Raw genomic sequence first — 24700 nt, forward strand, 5'->3', positions numbered from 1 at the left:
GAACCATTGGACAAAGGATCTTTCTCACTCTCCTCCTCTCTGTATATCTGACTTTGTAATAAAAGTTAACAACAACAAAAACAAAGAAAGAAACAGTAACAATAAAGGGCCAAGTACAGTGGTACCATCATCCCACTGGGGAGCCGGTTCAACTTCTGGCTTTTCCATTTCCAGTCTAGCTTCCTGAAAATGCTCCTGGGAAAGCTGTGGGAGAAGCCCAAGAAACTGTACCCCTTCCCCCATGAGGAAGACCCAGACGACGATCCTGCTTCAGCCTGGCCCAACCGTAGCTGTGCGACCATCTGAACCCTTGGGTGGAAGATCTCTTGCTAGCTCTCTTTCTCCCTTCCTATCTCCCTTACTTTCTGTCTATAACTGCCTTTAAAATAAATACATAAATCTGTTTTTAAAAATTAAAAACTGGATTTAATTATCCAAAACTGTGCCAAATTCAAAAATATCATTCTATCAACATTAAACAAGAGACATTTTATAAATTTCTAGTTACCCAGTTCTCCTGCTGTAATCCTTATGGTGTATCTCAAATACACACTCTGCACAATGGCAATCTAAAACTCTTAGCACATCACATATTACCAAGTGGCTCCAGTTATGTCTGATCCTTAGAATACAACTCTTTAGAGGACACACGGGACTCATAATTTTTCCTGTAAGAGACCTTGAATTTTCAAAACCAATTTTTTTCAAGTTTCTTTTGGCAAAGTCTAAACACTTATTTCTTCCTAAAAAAGCTTTCAGTATATCTTTTGCTCCCTCACATATGGAATGGTAGCCATGAAAAACATACCCAGTCTTCTCTCACATCTGTTCCCCAAACACAGGGTAACAGCTCAAAGCTTAGGGATGTCTGTACCAGCCGGTACTGCAACTGGAGTGTCTTGGTTGCTGCCCTCTGCCCCATGGCACTGTTCAAAATTCTTCTAGGACAGCCAGTGGCGAATGAAGAGGTAACTCCAATTTTCCTTCTAGGCTCTTTTTACTGTGTCCTCCCTGTCGCCGTGATTGCCCAAAATAGCTCTCGTCTGAAAACATGACTGTTATAGACTGTCAACACAACTTCAACTCAGTAAGTTTAAGAAAAAAAAAAAATCCAGGTTTTAAAACTTATAAAACTAGGACCCGGAATGATGGCCTAGTGACTAAACCTTTACCTTGCAGGCTCCGGGACCCCATATGGGTGCCAGTTTGTGTCCCGGCTGCTCTCCTTCCTGTGCAGCTCCCTGCTTGTGGCCTGGGGAAAGCAGTGGAGGATGGCCCAAAATCTTGGGACCCTGGGGGAAAAAAAACCTATGGGAGATCCTGAGGAAGCTCCTGGCTTCGGATCAGCATAGCATCGGCCGTTGTGCTCACTTGGGGAGAACCAGCAGATGGAAGATCTTTCTGTGTTTCCTTCTCTCTGTAAATCTGACTTTCCATAAGTAACAAATAAATCTTTTTTTAAAAAAACAAGCAAACACAAATAAAACCAAAAAACCTCTACAACTAGAATTTCAAGTAGTTATTGTTAAAGGAAAGTCACCTAGTGTTATGGGCTAAGGAGTTGATTAGCACCTACAGGAAATGGGCTTGAGGCTAAAAACACCTGGTCTAATCAGACTCATTGGCATCCTATTGTTCTGTTAAAGGGTTTGGGGGAAAGAATATGTAAGGAGTAATAAAAGGAGGCTTTGGAGAGACTTCCACCATCACTGGTCTCCTGTTGGTGCTTCATCCCCAGACCCTCGCGGTGTCCACATTACTGGCTTTACTGGCCTTGCTGGCCGGAGCAACCTAGCACCTAAACGACCTAACATCCACCTTATTCCCCAAAAACAAGCATGTGACTCTGGCCTGGGCCCTACCACAGCACAAGCCCTCTCTGATCTGGACTAGGTGGGAGAGCCCAGGTTCTCACCAGAGCTCACATTGAACCAACTGACATCCTAAAAGTATGGCTCAGGGTACCCTACCAAACACCACCAGACTGCTTTAAGATACCTGCAGGATCTTGTTCAGCCCCAGGATGAGAAACAGCCCAGCTGACCAAGAAAGGCTTCAGTGTCACCTTTGATCCAGACAACACCCAAGCTCAGTCACGGCCAGCGCTGAAACGCTCCTCTCTCCCCACCAGTGCTAGCTGTTCTCAGCATTCCCCCAGGAAAAGCACAAAGTCTGCCAAGCAATGTGGCACCTGGCCTGCAGCTTGCGCACAGTCTCTTCATCTTGCCGGGCCTGTCGCTCGTCCTCGAGAGCCTCCTGCAGCTTGAGGTACATGTCTTCCAGTTCCCGCACTCGCTGCAAATACTGTTCCAGTTCAGAGGACTTTTGGGCAACCTGTTCTTCCATCTGCTGTCTAATCTGATGGTATAAAAGAGTCAGGATTAAACTCAGGGTCACTCCTTCCTATGAGAAAGTCTCCCACCCCACCTTCATCCTGAGGGGTTGCCCACAGCCCACGGCCACCACTGGTGGGACTCTGTCCTTCAATCTTTGAACCAAAGATGGAGGAAAGGAGTGCACTCCACGCCACACCGATGGTCAGAGTCCCAGGAATACAGGCGGCAAGGTCACTGTGGTACTCCTGTCTGCCGTGTTTCAATCCTGCCTGTTCCACACTCTCAAGACTCAAGCCAAGCCAGGGGGAAGCGTCCCTGCACAGCAGCTCCTAAAATTCCTTTGTCTTAAAGTCACAACCTCTTCACCAACAGAGTCTTCTACAAAAAGAATGAAACTTTTCCCAGTCAGAAGAGTCCAAGTGTCCAAATACAAGCGGAAGGAAAGTTAAGGGTACAGGAGACACCGCCCAGTCCCATCTGCCTGCCTCCACCCTCTCTTCACCTCTCTCCCTAGAGCACTTTCAGTGACAGAATGACTCAAGTCGTTAACTCGAATCCTTACAACTTTATTTTTGCTTTCCAGATCATAGCTTGAATCCTTTCCTTAAAATTTATAAAGATATTTAAGTACAATGTCAGCCTCTTAAGTATGTCTTCTTAAGTTTAAACTGCTGCAAATCACAAGGCAGATGTTCTCACTATTGCAGAACCTCTCACCTGGCTCAGCATAAAGGCACCTATGCTTAAGTCATGGAACCTATGCTTACTCTCTACCCAGCTATTTATTTTCCAAACCAGAGTTCTTTATAGAATGAAAAGGGATGTTACTATGAGTTATACCAGGATGACAGGAGTTCACCCCAACCAAATACTTATCACCCAGGTACAAATCTTTTTACTTAGAGGGCTTAAAAACAAAACTACTTTAACCTTTCCATCATGGCAAAGCGGCTAATACATGAAAGACTCTCAATAAACAGATAATGAATGGAAAGACACTTAACAGCCCCCAAAGCCTACTGCAAGTCACTAGCACAGCCAACCCGCTTCTGTTCTCTTCAGACCCAGGCTTGCTGTGAGCAAAGGCCGCAGCCTTCCCCAGGCACGAGGAACTCACTAGCTTCTCTCGTTCCAGCTCCGTGCTGAACCTGGCCTGCAGTTCCACTTGAGTCTGAAGGCGTTTCTTCTCCTCTTCTGCTGCACGAGACGCTGCTTCTTCCAGTTTCTACTCAACAAAAAACCATCCACAAAACAGTGAGATCGTTAGTGGAAGTACAGAGCGAGAGAGATGGTCACATTCAAACACAGGGGAGGAGCAAACATTCCTAACGTTCATAAAGACAGAATAAAAATCCTTACTCGTTAGAATTCAATTCCAACAGTCTGTCCAGCCAGCATGCAAAACAAATTAGATAAATGAAATGACTTAATTATATCTGAACAATATTTTTCAAACAAAATGCTAGAGCAGTCACTGAGTTAATTCATTTGCAACCACAAACATGAGGTTCAAGATCTATTTCAACTGAGCATCCACATAAGGGATGTGGGTGAAATAATCAGCTGCTTAACTTACCACAGTGCAACGCCCACACTCCACCAGTATTTCTCATCCTCCCTCACTCCACGGTGAAGAAACTCAAGCAAGAGCAGCAGAAAGGACTGAAGCTCTCTTGTTGCATCAGCTTCCTCTTACAGGGCTCATGTTCTATCCCAGATGCGGCAGGCTGAGAATTCTAGGCCCAGTCACTCTTATCCCAACTCATTTGTGCAGCAGCAAGGACTAAGTTACCTCTCCCAGTTAGTGGCAGGCTCATCAAGTGGGGTTATCGCTCCAGGAGAAGCACTTTGCAACCTACACTCCAGCCCAGAACACTGCACAGAAGCTTAGCCCAGAGAGAAAAGCATATTCTGCTGCTCCCTTCAGAACCCTGAAGATTAACATGCGCTTGATGTTAAACTAAATCAATGCGAGGCAATTCAGGCTCTGGGGCATGATGAGAATAATAATAACAAAGCAATCAGCCACAAATTAGTAAAATCTAACAGCTAAGTACCACACCAACAAAGGCGCACAGTTCACAAAGGGAGCAGTGCGGTAGGTTGTAGCAAGTTACCCAGCTCCAGTCACTGTGGTCATCTGTGGAGTGAACCAACAGACAGAAGATCTAACTCTTCTAAATTAACTAATTAAAAAGAGAGAGAGCAAGGAAAGATACTTAAAAGACAGCCCCACTGACATCAGAGTCATCCCAAGGTTATGCATATGTACACAGCTGTGCCCCTGACAGGAGGCGACACACTGAGCAGTCACATCAGTAATCCACAAAGCAGCTTAACAAACACAGAAGCAAACAATGACAACTCTTTGCAAAAAAGGAGTATTTGAATCAACAAACTGGCCCAGCCTAGTGGCTAAATCCTTGCCTTGCATGAGCTGGGATCCCATATGGGCAACTGTTCATACTTCAGCTGCTCCACAGCCCGTCCAGCTCCCTGCTTGTGGCCTGGGAAAGACAACCCAAACCTGTGCAGGAGATGCAGAAGAAGCTCCTGGCTCCTGGCTTTGGATCAGCTCAGCTCTGGCTGTTGTGGCCACTCTGTCTCTCCTTCTTTCTGTATATCTGCTTATCCAATAAAAACAACTAAATCTTAAAAAGGAAAAACTAAAAAAAAAAAAAAAAAAAAAAAAAAGAAATCAGTATACTGAGTTGCTACAATGTATTATCTAGGATGTCCCATTTTTCCCTTAAAAACTGTAAGACAGAAACAAAAAGAGGGGACAATGGAAACAGAGTATCTCCGAAGAGGCCCCAATGGTAGATTTACCCCAAGACTTCAGAGTAGTTACTACTAACATGTTCAAAGAACTACATGAAACCAGGCTCAAGGAATAACAGCATCCCATCAAAGAGAGAATGTTGATAAAGAGAGAAAAAAAGAAGGAGCAAAATGGAAATTCCAGAACTGAAAAACATCATAACAAATTAAAACTTCACTAGAAGGACTCAGGAGTATACTTAAGATAGATACACATGACTTTTGCAGTTTAGATAACAGAGGGGAAAAGAATGAAGAAAAATGAACAGAGCCTCCGAAAGATGTGAGACTATTACATACATCCATATCTGAAAAACAGGAGGAGATAGGAAGGAAGCAGTAGAACAAATATTTGAAGAAATAATAACCAAAAATATCTCCAATTTGATGGAAAAAATTGACACAGTCAAAAAATTCAATTAAGTCTAAATAAACAGAAAGAAATCCACACCTATACTCAACACAGTAAAACTTCAAATGAAAAATGATTCATCACATGCAAAGGAACTCCAGTAAGTCTGACAGCTGACTTGTCAGACACGTGGGAGTAGTTCCGGTCACACAACAAGCAGTGAAGTATGCCATCTCTGTACGGAAGCACTCAAACCATCAATGGTCAACAGCAACATTCATGGGAGCTGGTCCATCAGCCCGGAATTCATCATTATAGGTGCAGATACTCTCTAGTCAAGCAATTCCACTTCTGAGAACTTATTCTACAAACACCAGAGCATGTACTGGCTTCAGCCTAGTCCAGCCCTTGCTATTACGGGCATCTGTGAAATTAACTAATAAAGCTTTTTCAAAAGGAACAGATCCTGTATCAGTCACCAGAAACAGCCTTGACACCCACAGGGAAGCTAAATGCTACTAGCCACCCCTTCCCCTCCACACACACACACTTTTTTTTTTTTAATAATCAAATGCCTTCCTAGTCAAAGAGATATTTTTGCTGGACTGAAACCTTATACTTTCAAGACTAGGAAAACCAGGGTGATTTAGATACACTTTCTGAGAACACAGTTTACCTCTCTCTAAAAATTCCATTAGCCTAGTCTTGCAGAAACAAAGTTCATAAGGTAGCTGTGGCTCCTACAATGAAAACAGAGTCTTGGACCCGGCGCCATGGCCTAGTGGCTAAAGTCCTCGCCTTGAACACGCTGAGATCCCATATGGGCACCGGTTCTAATCCTGGCAGCTCCACTTCCCATCCAGCTCCCTGCTTGTGGCCTGGGAAAGCAGCTGAAGATGACCCAAAGCCTTGGGACCCTGCACCCATGTGGGAGACCTGGAAGAAGTTCCTGGATCCTGGCTTTGGATCAACGCAGTGCAGCACAGCACCAGCCGTTGTGGTTGCTTGGGGAGTGAATTATCGGATGGAAGATTTTCCTCTCTGTCTCTCCTCCTCTCTGTATATCTGACTTTGCAATAAAAATAAAATAAATATTTAAAAAAACAAAACCAAACAAACAAAAAAAGTCTTGTCCAGCCCAGCACCTCACTCCTTCACACCTTCCTCACGGTCTCCAGCTCCTGCTGCTTGTTCTCATTGGCAGCCTGGAGTTCTTTCATCTGACGCTCCAGCTCCTCCTGCTCAGCCAGCAGCCTCTTCCGGAGTTCCTTCCGACGTTGGCGGGCTTCTTTGTGTGGTGGAGGACTGCCCACCTTCAACAGGTGGATAGTAGAATGAATGGCTATAAACAGTAAGAGAAAAGAGGGGAAATATACTTAATTTTTTGTAAACCACAAATGCAAATGCCACAGAGGGAAGAAAACCAGAAAGGAAGCGAGAAGACTCAGAGTAGATTCTGATTTTACTAGTGAAAGTCATGCTATGACCTTCAGCGAGTTTTGAGGCAGCAGTTTCCTTACCTACTATACGGTCTGACTGAGTGCCCCACTGTTCACCCACTGAAAACTTCACCCCCAGTGCAACAGTGTGGGGAGGCTCTATCCTCATGAACAGACGAATAACATGACTGAGAGAGTGCGTTAGTTATTACGATTAGGTTTGTTATAAAAATCAACTTGGTCTCTTCACGTTGATCTCTAATAATGTGCTGCCATGTTATGATACAACAAGAAGAACCGCACCCAAGTACAGCCCCTTGAACTTGGACTTCTAAGCCCCAGAAACATGAGCCAAATAAACTGCCATTGTTTATAAGCTACCCAATCTTGGGCATTTTATAACCGCAGCACAAAAGGGACTAAGGCTTCATCCCTAGAATGAAAGAGGAGATCCACAAAGCCTCTTCCAACTCTAAAATTCCTTAAATGTTTTTTTCCTGTGCTTAAAGAGATATTTAACTTGGGAAGACTGCACACTTTTAAGAACTTAAAATACTTTGAACTACCTTCCCTTCTCAAAAAGCAAAACCAAAAGCAAAAAAGCATCACTAAGAATAAGACATAGCAAGGGCAGATTCAAAGCTCCTGAAACCCGATTTGTTGTCTGCTGTATTCAGCCTGCTTCCATCTCTGCCTTATGAAATAATCTTCCTATAGCCTTCCTATAACCTTCCTGAGCTAGCAGATCACAGGAGCTGCTATTTGTTGAAAAAATACGTAAAGCATACCAAGGACATACAGATAGGGTATGTCTTGCACACATACGTATCCCATATACATACATATGTGTATGTATCTGTGTATGTAGACATATATATATATCATTTACATGCATTCCCTAATTTACACACAAAATGTCTTTCCTGATATTTTAACTGCTCTGATTAAAAAAAATATTTATTTATTTCAAAGTCAGAATTACACAGAGAAGGAGAAGCAGAGATCTGTCACCTGCTGGTTCACCCCTTGGATGGCTCCAACGGCCAGGGTTGGGCCAGGCTAAAGCCAGGAGCTTTACCTAGATCTCCCACTTAACTGCTAAAGTGACTCCCAAACACTGGAATCGTCTTCTGCTGCTTTTCCCAAGCCATGAGCAGGGACTTGGATCATCAACAAAGCAGCCAGAACACAAACCAGTGCCAATACGGGACAATGGCTTTGCAGGTGATGGCTTTACCCACTTTCTATACCACAACACCAACTCCTATTCTCATTTCGTAAGTAGCTTGTACTTTCACGTTGTTCAAATTCACAAAGCATGAAAGGATACTGAATAAAAGTCACCATTCTACTTCTATTCCCAGCATATTAGCAACTAATTCTAACAGTTTCTTGTACATCTTTCCTGGGATATTATAAGAATACACAAATAAATATAAATGCACATCCTCTACCTTCTCTCTCTCTTTGTAATTTTTACAGACTTCCTCAAGAATCTTATTTAGAGATATAGCTTTCTTTTTTTTTTAAAGATCTATCTATTTTTATTGGAAAGTCAGATTAACAGAGAGAAGGAGGGACAAAGAGAAAGATCTTCCATCTGCTGGTTCATGAACCAAGTGGCCACACTGGCCAGAGCTGAGCTGATCTGAAGCCAGGAGACAGGAGCTTCTGCTGGGTCTCCTACATGGGTGCAGGGTCCCAAGGCTTTGGAACATCCTCGACTGCTTTCCCAGGCAACAGACAGAGAGCTGGATGGGAAGTAGAGCAGCTGGGATACAAATTGGTACCCATATGGGATCCTGGTGGATACAAGGCAAGGACTTTAGCCACTTGGCTACCATGCCAGGCTCCTCTACCTTCTTTTGACATAAATGATAACTCAACACATCTTTATTCTCGGAGCTTTCCTAATCAGTACATATACAGCACTGCAAGGCAGCAGGTGAGGCTGCCACCTGCAATGTCAACATACCAAAGCACCAGTTCAGGTTCCAGCTCCTCTACTCCTAATCCAGCTCCCCTGCTAATGCAACTGAGAAGGCGGAAGATGGAGTACATGCCCAGATCCTGCTGCCCATGCCAGATACAGCGGCAGTTCTGAGCTGCTGCCTTCCGCCTGGTCCATCCTCTAATCTGTCCACATCTTCTTTGTAATTCTGTGTAGTACCTGATTGTGCATCTATAACATAATCAATTCCATCATCCCAATTAATGGCCAGCCAGTTTGTTTGCAGCCCCACTAGAAACATTTCGCAATGAAATGCACATTGTGAAAATGTGTGATTGCATCTGCCATTATTACAGTTTCTGACCTTCACAATAACTAATATTAGATACCATTATTATTAACTCCCCTTAAAAAAAGAAAACAAGTACAGAATTATTAACTCAAGCCAAGTGAGCCAGTGGAGAATGTACACATGCCTCAAACTCTTAAACCACATTAAAATGACAATTTAATTTTTATCTGTATTAATAGTATAATATTGAAAACCCCAAAAGGATTAAAATAAAAATCTCATTTACTAGTTACAGAAATAATACAGAAATTTAGTTCAGAAGTTATTAATCCAAATTTTTGTTTTCTTGTATTTTTCACTTAATTAATTCAAGAGGCCAAGAAAGGGCAAAGAAGAGGGAGAGAGAGATCTCTCATCCACTGTTTCATTCCTCAAGTGGCTAAAATGGGTGGGGCTAGAGCCAGGGGCCAGGACCTTCTCAACATCTCTCACACCCAGGGTAGGAACTCAATTACCTGAGCCACCATCATTGCCTCCCAGGACCAGCACTGGCGGAAAGCTGGAAGTAGGAGCTTACGCTGGCAACTGCACCCAGGCAATCCAAAACAGAACACGCTATCTTAACCACCAGGCCATATAGCCACTCATAAGAAAAATGTTTGCATTCTTGAAATAATTCTTAGAAACTAATGATTTCTTCTGGAAGTATGGAACTGGAAAAGCTCAAGCTGGTTACTGGGGCTAAGAAATGGGGAGCTTAGCGCTTTTATGTTCACAGTTTCTAAAACAAGAGATTCCATACTGTTTAAGTAGTTAGCAGTAAATAGAGCCTTAAACCTCCCACTTACAATTTTCCCATAAGTTCACTATGCAAATTAAATCCATGAAAATTTTGTTTTTCTTTCCACTATCATGGCACACACAGAAATAGCCCCAGACCATAAGGAATACCTTAGCATCTTTCGTGATACTCAGAAAGCCAGAGCTCTTTAAGTTACATCATGGCAGAAAATTAAAATTATCTTACCCTGAATCCACTCCTGTTTCTTCTTTTTATCTGAAGCACTGATTTCAAAGGTCTTTTCAAAACATTTTATCAGAAAAAGGCATTTCTTTCCATCTTTGTCAGGCAAAGACTGAAATAAAGCAGAATTAGCTCTTTGAAATTTTATTTTTACGTTTTTGAATTAAATTCAATGTTAACTATTCATACAAATCTTTTTGAAATGCAATGTCCAGTGAAAAACACCTGTAAGTGCCCATTACCAGTTCTGGTTTACTAATGTTGCTCCCTTGGCAACAAGACCCCTGACCGGCTTACTGCATCTAGACTGGGAGAGCTATCAACACGTGACAGGAACACCATGCTTCGGGCTTCTCTGATCACAGCAACTCCTGCACCTGATTTTGTCCTTTGTGGACACCCTGGAAGGTACACTCATGGAATTATTCAAAGGACAGTGACTCCTGGAGCTGGCATTGTAGAGCAGTGGGTCAAGTCGCCACCTGTGACACCAGTTAGTTACCAAACAAACGCAGACCCAATGGAGTAAGTTCCAGTTACTCCATTTCCAATCCAGCTCCCTGCTAATGTGCCTGGGAAGGTAGTGGAAGATGGCCCAAGTAGCTGAGCCACACACCCACACAGGAGACCTGACTGAAGCTCTTGGCTCTTGATTTCAGGTCGGCTGAGCCCTGGCCATCGTAGCCACTCAGGAATGTATATGTGCTGCCAAAGCAAGCACAACCACTCACGAGTGAATCGGCAAATGGAAGATCTGTCTCCCTCTCTCTGTAACTTCCTCAAACAAATAATTTTGTAAAAGTATTGATTCCTTTAAGCTATGAGGCACGTAGGCCAGGGTCTTCTGACACCTGCCTGATGTGGCTTCTCCTTGCATCTGGGTGGTTGCTACTGGCCACCCGTGTAAGACCTATGGTAATCCTGTGAGTCTCCTTGCTTAGTTGTATCTAGGAAGATCTCTTCGTATTTCATACTCCAGGACATTAATTTGTCTAAATCATTTCACTCATCAAAAATACATTAGAGCTTATGAGTAAGAGCTTCGGAACTTTAAATGTTCAAATAGAGTCATGATTTGCATAAGAATTTTAAAAATCTAAAAAACCCAAAATTTGTGTTCTTTAGGCCTTTGTTTCTTCACAGGAATAATAGCTGTGAATCAGATATCCTAAAGTCATTCAAATGATTCAAAGATAATGCTAATCTTCTTTAATTTATTGTACTCAAACTGCTCTGGGTTGGTTTTTTTTTTTTTTTACACATTCCTGATCTCAAATATTGTCCTACTGAGTTGGCTTTATTCTTTGCTTTATTATTATTATTTTTGATATTCCATTTTATCCTATAAATAATTCCTTAAATGTTTAAATAAGTTAGATTTCATAGCTTGTTCTCAAGTGTAAGAAAATAAATTCACATTAGAAAAATAGTTTGTCATGAATCTTTAATTTCTGGTTCAGAGAGAAATCTTTTTATTTCCTTCTTCTATTCTATTTTTAATTTTATGATATAATTCCATGGGCTCTGGGGTCTCCCTTACCCCCTCCCCAAATTCCTATCCTCCAACTGATTATTGAACATGTGAATCAGGATTACTAAAAGGCTCCGGAATCCATTAAGGATGAAGATCAGAAACTATTTTATCAGCAGGGGGCAGCACTGGGTTATGAAAAGAAAAATGGCAGCTTTACCTCTACACAGCAATTTTCATCCAAAAGAATGTCTCCTTTCTTATCTTTCAGATCCTCACCCACATAGTAAGAAATTATGTTGGGTTTTAGTACAAACCAGCGTTCAGTCCAGTTTTTCCGTTTATGGCCTTTTTTCATCATGTAACCCTGTGAAAGATAAAATCTGGCATAAATACTTGTCCTTTAATTTCTAAGAATTAGCACTTACTTACTGTTCTTGACTAGTCCATGATCTGACACATGGTCCTGAATATATGAATATCATAATTCTTGCCCATATCACATATCATGAACCCTTTGAGAATCTAAAAGTCACGAGCACTATATCCAGGAAAATTCACGCAAGTACTACATGGTAAAGGTTATAATATCAGACACCACAAAGATAATCCCTTCCCCAAAGTTATATAAAGAAAAAGATTTAGAATCTCATGCTAGCAGTATGAAGTCTAGAACTTTCCTTATCTTTTTGAAACCGCCATTGAAATAAAGTAAAATGAAATGTCTAGATTTTCCTCAGAACGATACAAGGATGACTTCCTAAGCCCTGCACCACGGTGGCGCCCTCCAGCACCCTCCTCCTTTCTGCCATTTTGGTAAGAGTACCTCATCTTCCCACAACACCTTCAGAATCAAGAGATTTCTGGCCAAAGCAAACAAACAAACAAACAAATTGTCCCATTCCCCAGTGGATTCAGATAAAAACAGGTAATAAAATCTGGGATAATTCTAAAAGGAGACACTGGAGAAGAACTAAACTGGGTTTGAATTGGCAGCATATACATTCATACTGCATCAGCATATCCATCTTAACCATACACGCTGAGGAAGTCACCATCGCCCTGACAGCTGGAATGCTTGATTAGGCCTATGGCCAGCAAGCCGGGTCCATAATAAATATGTGGGACTTTCTGGAAAAACAATACAAGAGAAGTAAAAGAATTTAGGAAAGGAGTAACCAGGTGTTTGGTGATTACTGAGGGTGGGAACCAGGATACGTCGAGAATTTACCAAATTAGTCTATTCCATTTTAAAAACAGAACTCTTAACTGTAAATCTTTAATAAATTATAACTTCAATTGATAACAATGCTGAGATTCCAATCTACCATATGTATGTATCTTCTTAACCTTCAAGTGTTAAAGACTTGATTCCTACCTTTCCTGCTTGCCTAACTGACCTCACTACTCTGAGCATGAGCTCTGCTCCAGACAGGTACAACAGTACCAAACCAGGAGTTAGGGTCCTGGTTTTGAAGCTCATCTCCTTAGGCCTGTATTTTCTACCCACATATTAGCCCCAAAGATGTATGATTCAAATGTTTTACGTGAGAAATGTATGCCTTACTATAGACATAAGTCCTTCAGGTTTGTCAGAAAAACAACCGATATTTTTACTATGAAATACACAGATGCTAAAAACCTACAATAAACTATTCATATCATTAGGTATTTGATAGTAAATTCTAGTCTAATGCCTATTTCATTTATTATTGTTTGGAATACTTAAGCAAAAGTAACCTACCATAATTCATCTCATCTTTGTAGCACCTAACACCTATATAAAGTAAGTCTCAACTGATGTTTATTAATGGACTACATTAGGAATAAAAGAGCAGACGATCACCCAGTGAACAAAGAAAGAAACAAGTCAGGCTATCCTAAACCAGATTCACAGTCCAGCATCATGATGCAAGACAGCTGACAGTTCCTACATGTATGTCAGACACTACACTAATAAGACAAATGCAAATTTGTCCTCTAAAGACCTCTTCTTTAAAAAAAAAAAAAAAAGGTATTTTTAACTTTATAAAAATAATAGTGCCATCATAATAAAGGAATAAAAAAGCAAATAACAATCACCAAAATTCACAATCCAGAGGTAACACCTGTATTTTTGGTAACCACCTTGCAGACAGTAATACACACATACACCAGGTGATATAAGAGGGATTATAAGACACCTACTGTGAGAGCAACCTATTTTCTTCACTCAACATCATGCCTGTGGGCTCCTTCCAGACCAAAGGATGTGGTTGTACATAACATGAAGGTACTTTATAGCTTGGAAACACGGTCATTTGAATAGTTCTTTCAAAATAGCAACTTTCAAATTCTTAACCATACTTCAAAACTGCTTCGGTAATTCTTTAAAATTAAAGCCTAGTAACAAGACTGAAAATAAGAAACTTCATCCTTGTTCTGTATCAGCTGAGTATGCCTCACACCTATGCAGCAGTAACATCACTTTATCTCAAACATGTCAAGTCCTAGAGATGAGGAAAAAGTGTCACAGGACTCTTACCTGTTTCAACACATCTAATATAAGCTCATTAAAGACTTCATTAATTGCCATAGACACCGTCTGCCGATCCATGCCTTTGCTAAACTGTCCGTTTCCAATAAGTTCAATAAGTTCCCACACCGACAGGCCAACTTTACTGTCTTCTAAGTTGACTTTGTAATGTTCAAACTGCTCTTGCTGCCAACCTCCTCCCATTGCTTCTGTAAGTTTCTTAAGCAGGTATTCAATCTACAAAAAAAAGAGGTTTTGAAAATTATTTCCTAAATTTAAAAAAGCTTCTTAACATAGATTAAATATGTCATTTACAATGATATGGTCAACTTAGAAAATATTTACAGTCCAAAACTGTATAACCTTATAAAAAATTTCCCATTGTTCGACTACTACTATTATTCAAGCTCTGCACTCTCTAGGCTGTTCCCACTCAGAGTGAGGGATGTGCACCAGCAGCACTGGCATGACCTGGAAGCTTATTAATGAGGAAGCCTCAGGTTCCACCCAAGAAGCCAAAGTGGGAATCTGCATTTTAACAGTATCCAAGTAATCCTCCGCACCTCTACGTCTGATGAGCACCACTCTGGCAAATCTGCGCTGACCAACCGTGACCTGGGATTGGTATTCCTTTTATACACCACTGCACTCAGCACATCGTATTCAAATTACCTTAAGCCTCACAACCATTTTCTGAATTCCTTGCAGAAGGAACCATATTCCACTCATCTTTGAATCTGAAAATTTCATCAGGATGCTCAAACCATAGCAGAACTTGCTAGTGTTTGCTAAACTGGAATGAACTAAGTAAGGTTCAATTTTTTTCATGTCAAAGGAGCATAACAATATTCATCAAGCTATCACAGGGATAAAAGATGGTAAACATACAGCATACTGCCTGGCACATAACAATTACTCCATCAATGTGGAATGGACTCAGATTCTCACATTGAGTGAAATATTATCCAACCATTTCATGAAACACTCATGAAAAATCAAATTTATCAATGATTTTCATGGCATAAAATTCAAATATTTTAACAAATATTGTCAAAAACAGTAAATTCTGTTCTACAGTGGACTACACATTAATTTTACCCTTTTCTCCATCCACTTGCATTCATTTTTGTTCAAAGATTTACTTTTTTTTATTTGAAAGGCATTTACAGAGAGATGGAGAAAGAGACAGAAATATTCTATCCACTGATTCACTCCCTGATTGGCTGCAATGATCAGAGCTGAGCCAATCGATGCAATGATTTAATGCAATGAGATATAAGCTCCTCTCGGAAAAAGTACTTTATACCCTAAAACTACATGGTGTGTTTTCAAAACACTTTAATTTCTATTGCTGGAGATACATTATCTTCTATTAAGCTTATCACAAGACCTCATTAGATATTTTAATAACTCTTTTTTTAAGATTTATTTATTTTTATTGCAAAGGCAGGTATACAGAGAAGAGGAGAGACAGAGAAGAAGATCTTCCATCAGACAATTCACTCTCCAAGTGGTCGCAAAGGCTGGTGCCGCGCCAATCCAAAGCCAGGAGCCAGGAACTTCCTCAGAGTCTCCCACACAGGTGCAGGATCCCAAAGCATTGGGACATCCTTGACTGCCTTCCCAGGCCGCAAGCAGGGAGCTGGATGTAAAGTGGAGCTGCTGGGATTAGAACTGGCACCCATATGGGATCCCAGCATGTTCAAGGCGAGGACTTAAGCTGCTAGGCCACGGCGCCGGGCCTAATATTTTAATAACTCTTAACCAAGGAACAGTCAGGGGCTGGAGTGAGGAAGACTAAATGGGATCAGGTTGGTAGGTGGTGGCACAGCAAGTCAAGATGCCACTTGGGACACCCTTTCCCATAATGGAGCAACTTAATGTCCTATCCAACTTCCTGTAATGTGTCTGGGAGGGTAACAGATGATGGCCCAAGCGCTTGGGTTCCTGCCAATCACTAGGGAGACCCAAATGGAGTTCCTGAATCCTAGATTCAACTTGGCCTTCCCCAGGCTGTGACAGACATTTGGAAAATGAACCAAAGGATTGAAGATCTGTCACTCTGCCTTTGAAATAAATATTTCTTTCAAAAAAATTCAAGAAAACAGTAAGAAAAGAGAAAGGCAAGAGAGAAAAGAGGAAAAACTAGATTAAAAAACAAGAGATATAAAAAAGAATGAAAGAAAAAAAGGCTACTAAGATAATTGCTCAAGTTAAAATAATTTAGTGACATTAACACAGACAGAAGCTCCTCAGTGTGCGTAAGGGTGCAGGGTGCCTGACTACACCTTGGGGTTAAGGGGGTACAGACACAACTGTGCGCTTCAATGGGATGAGCACGTGTGTGTTCAAGATGACTGCACATGAGGATATCAAGATGGTTCAGCCACCAGACTGCCTGAGTGGAGAAACAGTCTTAGCTCTTCCTCATCTACTGCTCTGGATAAACCTAAGTCGTCACACTCTAAGCCTCAATTTCCTCTTCAGCATCAGGTTATCAGTGGTGCCCACTGGAAGCAAGCTCAGATCCAGGGACTTCTGGACCTTTCTCAGGCTCTTCTGAACCTTTCTGAAGGAACACTTGTGAAGCTGCCACCAACACTGCATCAATCTACTTGGCATTCCCAGGGACTGTAAGAGGTAATAGCAAACTCATTTCCTGTTGATTTTCAACACAATCACATACTTATCATAACCAAATAACTTAAGGACCTTCTAGTTCATTATATTAGGCCAAAGCAAGACAAACAGTCCTTTTCTCCATGATTTAATTATACTAAATAATAAATTACATTCTGTCAGCTTAGTATTGAGTGGCCTGCATCAATTCTAGTGCTCATTCAGTTTCAGGAAGCAGCCTACTTCCTCCTTCCAAGCAAGCTTTACCAAAAATAACAAAGAACAAACTTTCAGGCTGTATGTGATTGTCATGGCCTTCAGCTCCAAAATTCATTTTGTAAAAGATTTTTTTCCCTACTATGATTAAAAAGAGTACTCTTTGGCTTAAAATTCATGTTTTATTTCACTTAGGATATATCAAGACCATTTCAGAGTTGATGTTTCATTGCATCCATGCAATTTCCAAACACATCCAAAACAGACACATCCTGTTTTGGTCTTGGTTCCTTGAGAAACAAATACTAAGTAAAAACTACACTTCACAGTAGTGACAATCATTTCCAGGAATATCATCTAAAAAAAAAAACCTACACAGCCCCATCAAAGGGGAACATACTATTTCTTGTCTTCTGTATAGTAGAAACATTTTAAATGTGCTTTATTTGAAAGACAAAGTTACAGAGAGTGAGAGGGGAGGCATATCTTTCATGTGCTGGTTCACTCCTCAAACGGCTGCAAAGGCCAGTGCTGAGACACACCAAGGCAGCAGTTTCATCCGCATCTGCCAGGTGAGTGCAAGGGCTCAAGCTGGTTGTCCTCTGTGTTTTCCCAGAGACATTAACAGGGAGCAGATAAGAAATGGAGCCACAGTATTCAATATAAAATGCTGGCCTGCAGGTAGCTTAACCCACCACACCACAATATTGGCTCTTTGTTGAAACATCTTAACCTCACCATATAAGTTATTGTTTAATTGTTTAATTACTTGATGGGTGAGAGAAAACTAACCCCAAAGCGCACTTATTATCTGTATCATTACACAATTGCCACTTGCATCCCATGTGCTGACAGTACTAACTGAAAATGGAAAAAAAGCTTTCTTAGAAAACTACTCCATATTTAAGCAAAATTCAAATAATCATTATGGAAGATGGGCTGCTACCAACATTAAATCACTTCAGATTTCTAAGGTCTAAAAACTGAAGATTATAATTAAACTCAGGTATATATCCATGACAAAGTAAAGTATTATATTTTCTGGCAGGCAACTGCCCCAATGATTAAGATGCCAGTTGCGGGGCTGATGAGATAGCTCAACTGGCTAATCCCCTGTCTGCAAGCGCTGGCATCCCCTTAACCTTGGGACCCTGCACCCATGTGGGAGATCTGGAAGAGGCTCCTGGCTCCTGAGTACCTTAGTTATGGTCATTGTGGCCATCTGCAGAGTGAAGCAGCACGTGAAATATTTGTCTCTTTCTCTGTGTAAATCTGTCTCTCCAATAAAAATAAATCTTAAAAAAAAAAAAGAAAGAAAGAAAACATGCCAGTTGTGATCCCCCTATCCTACATCACGATGTCTAAATTTAAGTCCTAATTCTGAGGGTCTAGTGCGGTGGCATAGCAGCTGACTGATCCTTCATCTTCTGGTGTCAGCATGCCATATGGATGCCCGTTCCAGTCCTAGATGTTCCACTTCCAATCCAGCTCCCTGCTAACTAGCTGGGAAAGCAGTAGAGGATGGCCCAAATCCTTGGGACTCTGAACCCATATAGGAGATCTGGAGGAAGTTCCTGGCTCCCAGCTTCAATCAGCTCAGCTCTAGCCACTACATCCACTTGCGGAGTCCAACCAATAGATGGAAAACCTTTTCTTTCTTTTCTCTCAACAAAATCTGCATTTCAAATAAAGATAAATAAATCTTACCAAAAAAAAAGTCAAGCCCTGGTTCTGCTCCAAATTCTAACATTCTACTGATGTGCATTCTGAGAGGAGGCAGGGGGATGGCTCTAGTATTTGGGGGGGTCCCTGCTAGCCACATGAGAGAGACATGGGCTGAATTCCTGGCTGCAGATTTTCATCCTCGCCCCCAGGGCAGCTACAAGTATTTCAGCAGTGAGTCAGCGAAACGGAGCTGTCACTGCCTGATTTTCACTACCTCTTAAAGATTAAATCTCAAAATTTATCATTTAAGGGCCCGGCGCGGTGGCGCAAGTGGTTAAAGGTCCTCGCCTTGCACGCCCGGGATCCCATATGGGCGCTGGTTCTAATCCCGGCAGCCCCGCTTCCCTTCCAGCTCCCTGCCTGTGGCCCGGGAAAGCAGTCGAGGACGGCCCAAAGCTTTGGGAACCTGCACGCGCGTGGGAGACCCGGAAGAGGCTCCTGGCTTCGGATCGGCATAGTATCGGCTTCGGATCGGCATAGTATCGGCCCGTTGCGGCTCACTTGGGGAGTGAATCATTGGACGGAAGATCTTCCTCTCTGCCTCTCCTCTCTGTATATCCGCCTTTCCAATGAAAAAATAATAAAAATAAATCTTTAAAAAAAAAAAATTATCATTTAAATTTTTTCATATTAAATTTTATTAAAATCTGCAAGTATAAAACTAGTCCAAATGTATTTTTACATAATTTAGAAAGGAAACAAAAAAATCTAGCAGAAAATGCATTTTTCAAAAATACACTTCAGCTTTCAGATTGTGTTTGGCAAAAGGCCAGGTGATATGTTAAGAGCTAAACCTTAGGAGGCCAATTCTGTGGCCAGACAAAGCAAACCAACTCCCAATTCCACATAAATTTCCTCCAACGATCTTCTCCCCCCGCCCCCATACAAGAACTCCCAGCCACAGAGGAATAATCTATAAAACTAACTTCCAGAATAAATACTGAGGGAGGAAAGGCCACAAGAGCACAAGATAAACCCAAACAAGACCACAACAAGGCATGCTGTCTGGTTATTCTAAAAAAAAACAAGACTGTTCTCTCTACGATTTACTTGTACTTTTAATTGGAAAGGCGGATTAGATACACAGAAAGAAGAAGAGACAGAGAGAAAGATATTCCAACTACTGGTTCATTCCCCAAATGACCACAATGGCCAGGAACCAGGAACTTCTTCCAGCTGTCTCATGTGGATGCTTTCCCTGGCCGTAAGCAGTGAGCTGAACAGACAGCAGAACAGCCAGGACACAAATCAGCACCCACATGGAATGCCAGCACTTGCCAGGTAAGGATTTAGCCATCGAGCCACTGCACCAGGCCTGAGGCTACTCCCTCTAAGTATTCTGAAAGACAACCAACTCATTCCTGTTAGTCAGCGAAAGAGAAGGTGAGTCTGTTGGAGGCTCTTGGGTGTGTCTGGGGCCACAGAAAGAAACAATCATGGCACATATCAGACTGATGTTTATGTCTGCTGTTTGTTTTTAATTTAGCTCCCACATATAAAAGAGAATATGAGGCATTTGTCTTGCTGTGTCTGGCTTATTTCATTCAACATTATACCCTCTGGTTCCATCTATTTTGCAGAAAATGGTAGCATTCTGTTGAATGATATTCGATGGTGCATATAAACTGCATCTTCTTTATTCATTTATTTGATAATGGACACCTTGGTGGATTCCAGATTTTTCAGCCTGTGCTTTTGGGGTCTTATCCAATAAATCATCATCTACACCAACATCTTGAAATGTTTCCCACTTCCTTTGGGTAATTTCACCATTTCAAGCCTTACATTTGAATCTTTCATCCATCATAATTTTTGTATATGGTGAGAAGTGCAGACCTAATTTAACTCTTCCACATATATACACCCAGCTTTGCCGGCACTGTTTAATCAAAAGCCTATACTTTCCCCAATGTGTGTTTTTGGCAGCTTTGTAAAAAGATGAAGATGCCCATATGTACATGGATCAATTTCTCTATTCTTTCTTCTGACCTGTGTATTGTTTTACATGCTGGCATCATGCTGTTTTAACTTCTACAGCTTTCTAGTACGTTTTAAAATCAGACATTGTGATCTCTCCAGCTTCCCCTTCAACTCTGCTTCAGGATCACTTTGGTTCTTTTGTGGTTTCATACAAATTTTAGGATTGTTTTTTCTAATTATGTAAAGAATATCACTAGTATTTTGATAGGGATTGTCTGAATCCACAGATTGCTTAGATAGTGTAGACATTTTAACAATATTAAGAAATGTTTTCAGGGTCAGCATAATAGCTCATGGGCTGATTCTCGATCTGCAGTACCAGCATCCAACATGGGTGCTGGTTCTAGTCCCACCTGTACCACTTCCATCCAATTCCCTGGTTAGTGCCAGGAAAAGCAGCAGAGGATGGTTCAAGTCCTGGGTCCCTGCATCCACACAGGAGACCTTTGGTTCAGCTCAGCTCCAGCCATTGCTGCCATCTGGAGAGTGCACAGTGGATGGAAGATACTTCTCTTTCCCTCTTTCTTTCTGCCTGTCTCCTTTCTCTCTTCCCTTCTCTCTGCATATCTTTCAAATAAAAAAAATATATTTTAAAAAATTATCTTGAAGATTTACTTATTTACCTAAAAGGTAGAGAAATAGAATGAGGGAGATAGAGAGATCTTCTGTCTACCAGGTCATTTGCCAAATGACCTCAACAGCCCAGTGTAGACCAAGCCAAAATCAGGAGCCTGGAATTTCCACATGGGTTGCAGGAACTCATGTACTTGGGTCATTCTCTGCTACCTTCCCTGGCACATTAGCAGGAAGCAGGAGCACATTACTTGGAGTTTCTGAGATCCAAACAAGTGCTCCAGTATGAGACACACTGTTGTGGGCACAGGCCCACTCTGCCACAAGGCCCATCCACATGCAGGAATCTTCTGAGTTTCTCAAGTGAAGTAGTCAGAAAGCAAAAGCTGACAGGTTCCCTTCACAGCCGATGGCTCAGTGATGATTTAAAACCAATGATGAGTCATCCTAAGCAAGTGTTACTGCAGGGAATGAAACGCCTTTCTAGACTCTGGGACTTCCCTTACCCCCTCCCCAAACCTCTTTCCCCCAGTGATTTTCCCCATATTGATACAACAGTATAGTCCTTCATAAACAGTCATAAGTACATCTTCTGCTTCTTAAGTGTATCCTGACATGTGGGTACAGGCAATGGCAGAGTCCAGCATCCTATTGTCAAGATATATTTAACAGTTTTATCGGGAGTCCATCTTTGATTTAGAAGTAGAGAAGCATATTGCATTGTATCTTCACATCTGGATATGACAGTCTCTATTACACAGTTACTAGACATTCCCTTAAATGAAGCAAAATAAATAAAAGAATAAAAATAAAAAATCTTCTTGGAGAAAATAATGTTACTGTATGAACTAAGTCTGTGAAGAATATAATAACAGAGAAGAAACTATTTTGAAGAAATGAAAATAAAAACAAAAATATCAACACCCATGAGATGCAGCAAAACAGTGTCGAAAGGGCCACTGATCGTACATTTTGCATGAAGGTTGCTTTGTATCAGAAAGAACAGATGACATTTGTCCTTTCAGAATTGATTCATTTCACTGAGCATAATGGTCTCTAGTTGGGCTACTCGCTAACTTCTAATCCTAAAATCAAGGCAAGGTCCCTTTCAAATCCAGTAAGAATATTTTGGTGATGAAAAAAAAAATCAAAACACCAAAGGTAAAGACCCACTCTATCATTAGTTCCAACAAAAAGTCATATAAATTTGGAACGGTGCATATAACTACAAAATGTTTTTTTTTAAATGATATCTGGAATTTATTTGCAGAATTCTTCAGGTTACTGTTTTAATTTGTTGGTTTCAGATGTAAAGATAGAGACCTTCCTATCCGCTGCTCACTCCCCAATGACAATGACCTTGACTGGGCTAAGCTAGGCCAGACCAAAACCAGGAGCCAGAACTCAATTCAAGTCTCCTACAAGGCGAGCAGGAATCCAGTTACTAAAACAACCATCAATGCTTCCCAGGGTCTGCACTAGCAGGAAGCTGAATTCAGGAGCTGGAGCCAGGTAGCAAATCCAGGTTCAGTAGGGGTATCCAGCCCAGCAGCTACGTTTTTAAGTACTATTGTCCTATCTTCTCCAATAGCTATCAGTATTCTACTCTCTTCCATATGTCTCTATATTAAACTGGATAATGTCTTGGGACAGAAGTCCCAGGCCTGTTTAACCTTTTATTTCTCCTTTAATATATGTTCATAATTACATCATTGTTGTTATTAAACACAGAAGCTATTCACTACATTGAAATTGCCTCCCGGATCTTGATTAGTAACCACAACCTTACTGCTGAATCCAAGGGCAACTTCTCACCACTCATTTCTCTGGCACATTTAACGCCTGTAACCACTTCACTGCTTCTGAGAACTTTGCTTCTTTGGGACACATGACTCAACATTCTGCCAGGCTTCTTCCTATTTCACAGCCTGTTCAGTTCAACTTCCTTCACAATCTCTACTTCCCCCAGCTGCTAAAGAAAACAGCCCCAACGTTCTGTCCTTGCCCTTCATGTCTCCCACTATAGTCTTCCTCCCTACTCCAACATGCTGCTGTGATTTTCCCATCCATCTCCAGCCCTGGCCTCTCACAAGTTCTAGATACACACTTCTAACTGCAGAAGGATCTTTCACCTAAAATCTCAAATGTACCCATCATCATGCAACGTGTCCTTGATTTGTTCATCAGCTGTCATTCATTCATGCAGTTAATTGCACCCCTCCAGGCTCTGAGCACTTATCCTGGATCAGTCACCATGCTACATGCTTCATATAAATCAACGTTTTCAACCTTAAGAAAAGTACCATGAAAAAGGAACTTATCTCCGTTTTATTGGTGAGAAAATCTCAATAGAGAATTTACTAATTTGTCATATAGCTAATAAATGGTGCAGTTAGGTGTGATTTCAAAGCCCATGCTTTAAACAAACACAATCTATCACCTCCCTCCTGCTCAGGCCTGAAACTTGTCTACACCTCCCCATGGACAGGCACCATGTGCTTGGTCCTATGACTTCCATTTCCTCCCAGCTAGCTTTGTCCTCTAATCTCACTGATATGACCACAGTTTAGTCCTCAGCATTACTCATCTCTCAACTTCTCATCTCCTATCGCTTCATATTTCATCTGTTCACCTATTTAAAGTCACCAGTACATCACGCCCTACTGGGTAAAGTCAAAATTCTGCAGTCGCATACAACTAACACCACTCTTCTTCAAACTTACAGGCAGACACCAGTCAGAAAGGACATGCATCTCTCTTTTTTGACTGTTGGGCATCTAACCCCTCTCTTACAAAATGGAGCATTCCTTATCTCCAAATGTAGAAGCTAAAAAAGCAAATGCATCCTTCACAAATCTCTTTGAAGTGAAGACATACTGCCTGACATTGGCTATGTTAACATACCACACGCTGAGTTCCTGGTCAGGATCAGAGGCATTCCATGGTATGAATGCAAGACTCACCTCCCAGCTCAGAAGCAGTTTCCTAATGGGTCCTCACTAGAGTAAACTCCTAGACATCAGGTTGCACAAGCTTCACAGCCAGTTTTCCAGCCATCACGTGAGCTGCTCAGTATCCCTTGTTTCAGAAGTTCCTTTCTGTCTTAAATCACTCAGTCTGGCCACTTCCAACTAAGCATGCTGACTGGCAATCCAGTCAAGCTGACACGTCACTCATTTTAGAACATGCTCTTCTTGGTTTTCCTGCCTCGCACAAGTTTGTCCACCATTTCTTCCATCACATTTTTTCAGTCTTCTCTAGTAAGCCAAAATTCCTCCCATCGTTTAATACCCAGTTCAAGTTCTAATTTCCACACAAATGTAATAGCTAACACTAACTGAACAGATGGTAGCTTAACATTTCATACTCCAATGCCTGTGCCCCCAT

General features: G+C 41.4%; 1 protein-coding gene across 2 annotated transcripts in view; it reads right to left on the reverse strand.

The window, feature by feature from the left end:
• The window catches only part of SWAP70 (switching B cell complex subunit SWAP70), an 82876-nt gene that overhangs the window by 8477 nt on the left and 49699 nt on the right, over positions 1–24700 (reverse strand). For both annotated transcript variants that reach the window (XM_040989144.1, XM_040989143.1), the window contains 6 exons: positions 14210–14437; positions 11906–12052; positions 10218–10326; positions 6669–6850; positions 3454–3561; positions 2192–2358 (listed from right to left, as the gene is read on the reverse strand). In XM_040989144.1, coding sequence (XP_040845078.1) covers positions 2192–2358; positions 3454–3561; positions 6669–6850; positions 10218–10326; positions 11906–12052; positions 14210–14437 — 941 coding nt within the window. The remainder of the gene's footprint in view (positions 1–2191; positions 2359–3453; positions 3562–6668; positions 6851–10217; positions 10327–11905; positions 12053–14209; positions 14438–24700) is intronic.

The sequence above is a fragment of the Ochotona curzoniae genome, unplaced genomic scaffold (genome assembly GCF_017591425.1).
Source record: "Ochotona curzoniae isolate NIBS_2020 unplaced genomic scaffold, NIBS_Ocur_1.0 contig_517, whole genome shotgun sequence".
Lineage (NCBI taxonomy): Eukaryota > Metazoa > Chordata > Mammalia > Lagomorpha > Ochotonidae > Ochotona > Ochotona curzoniae.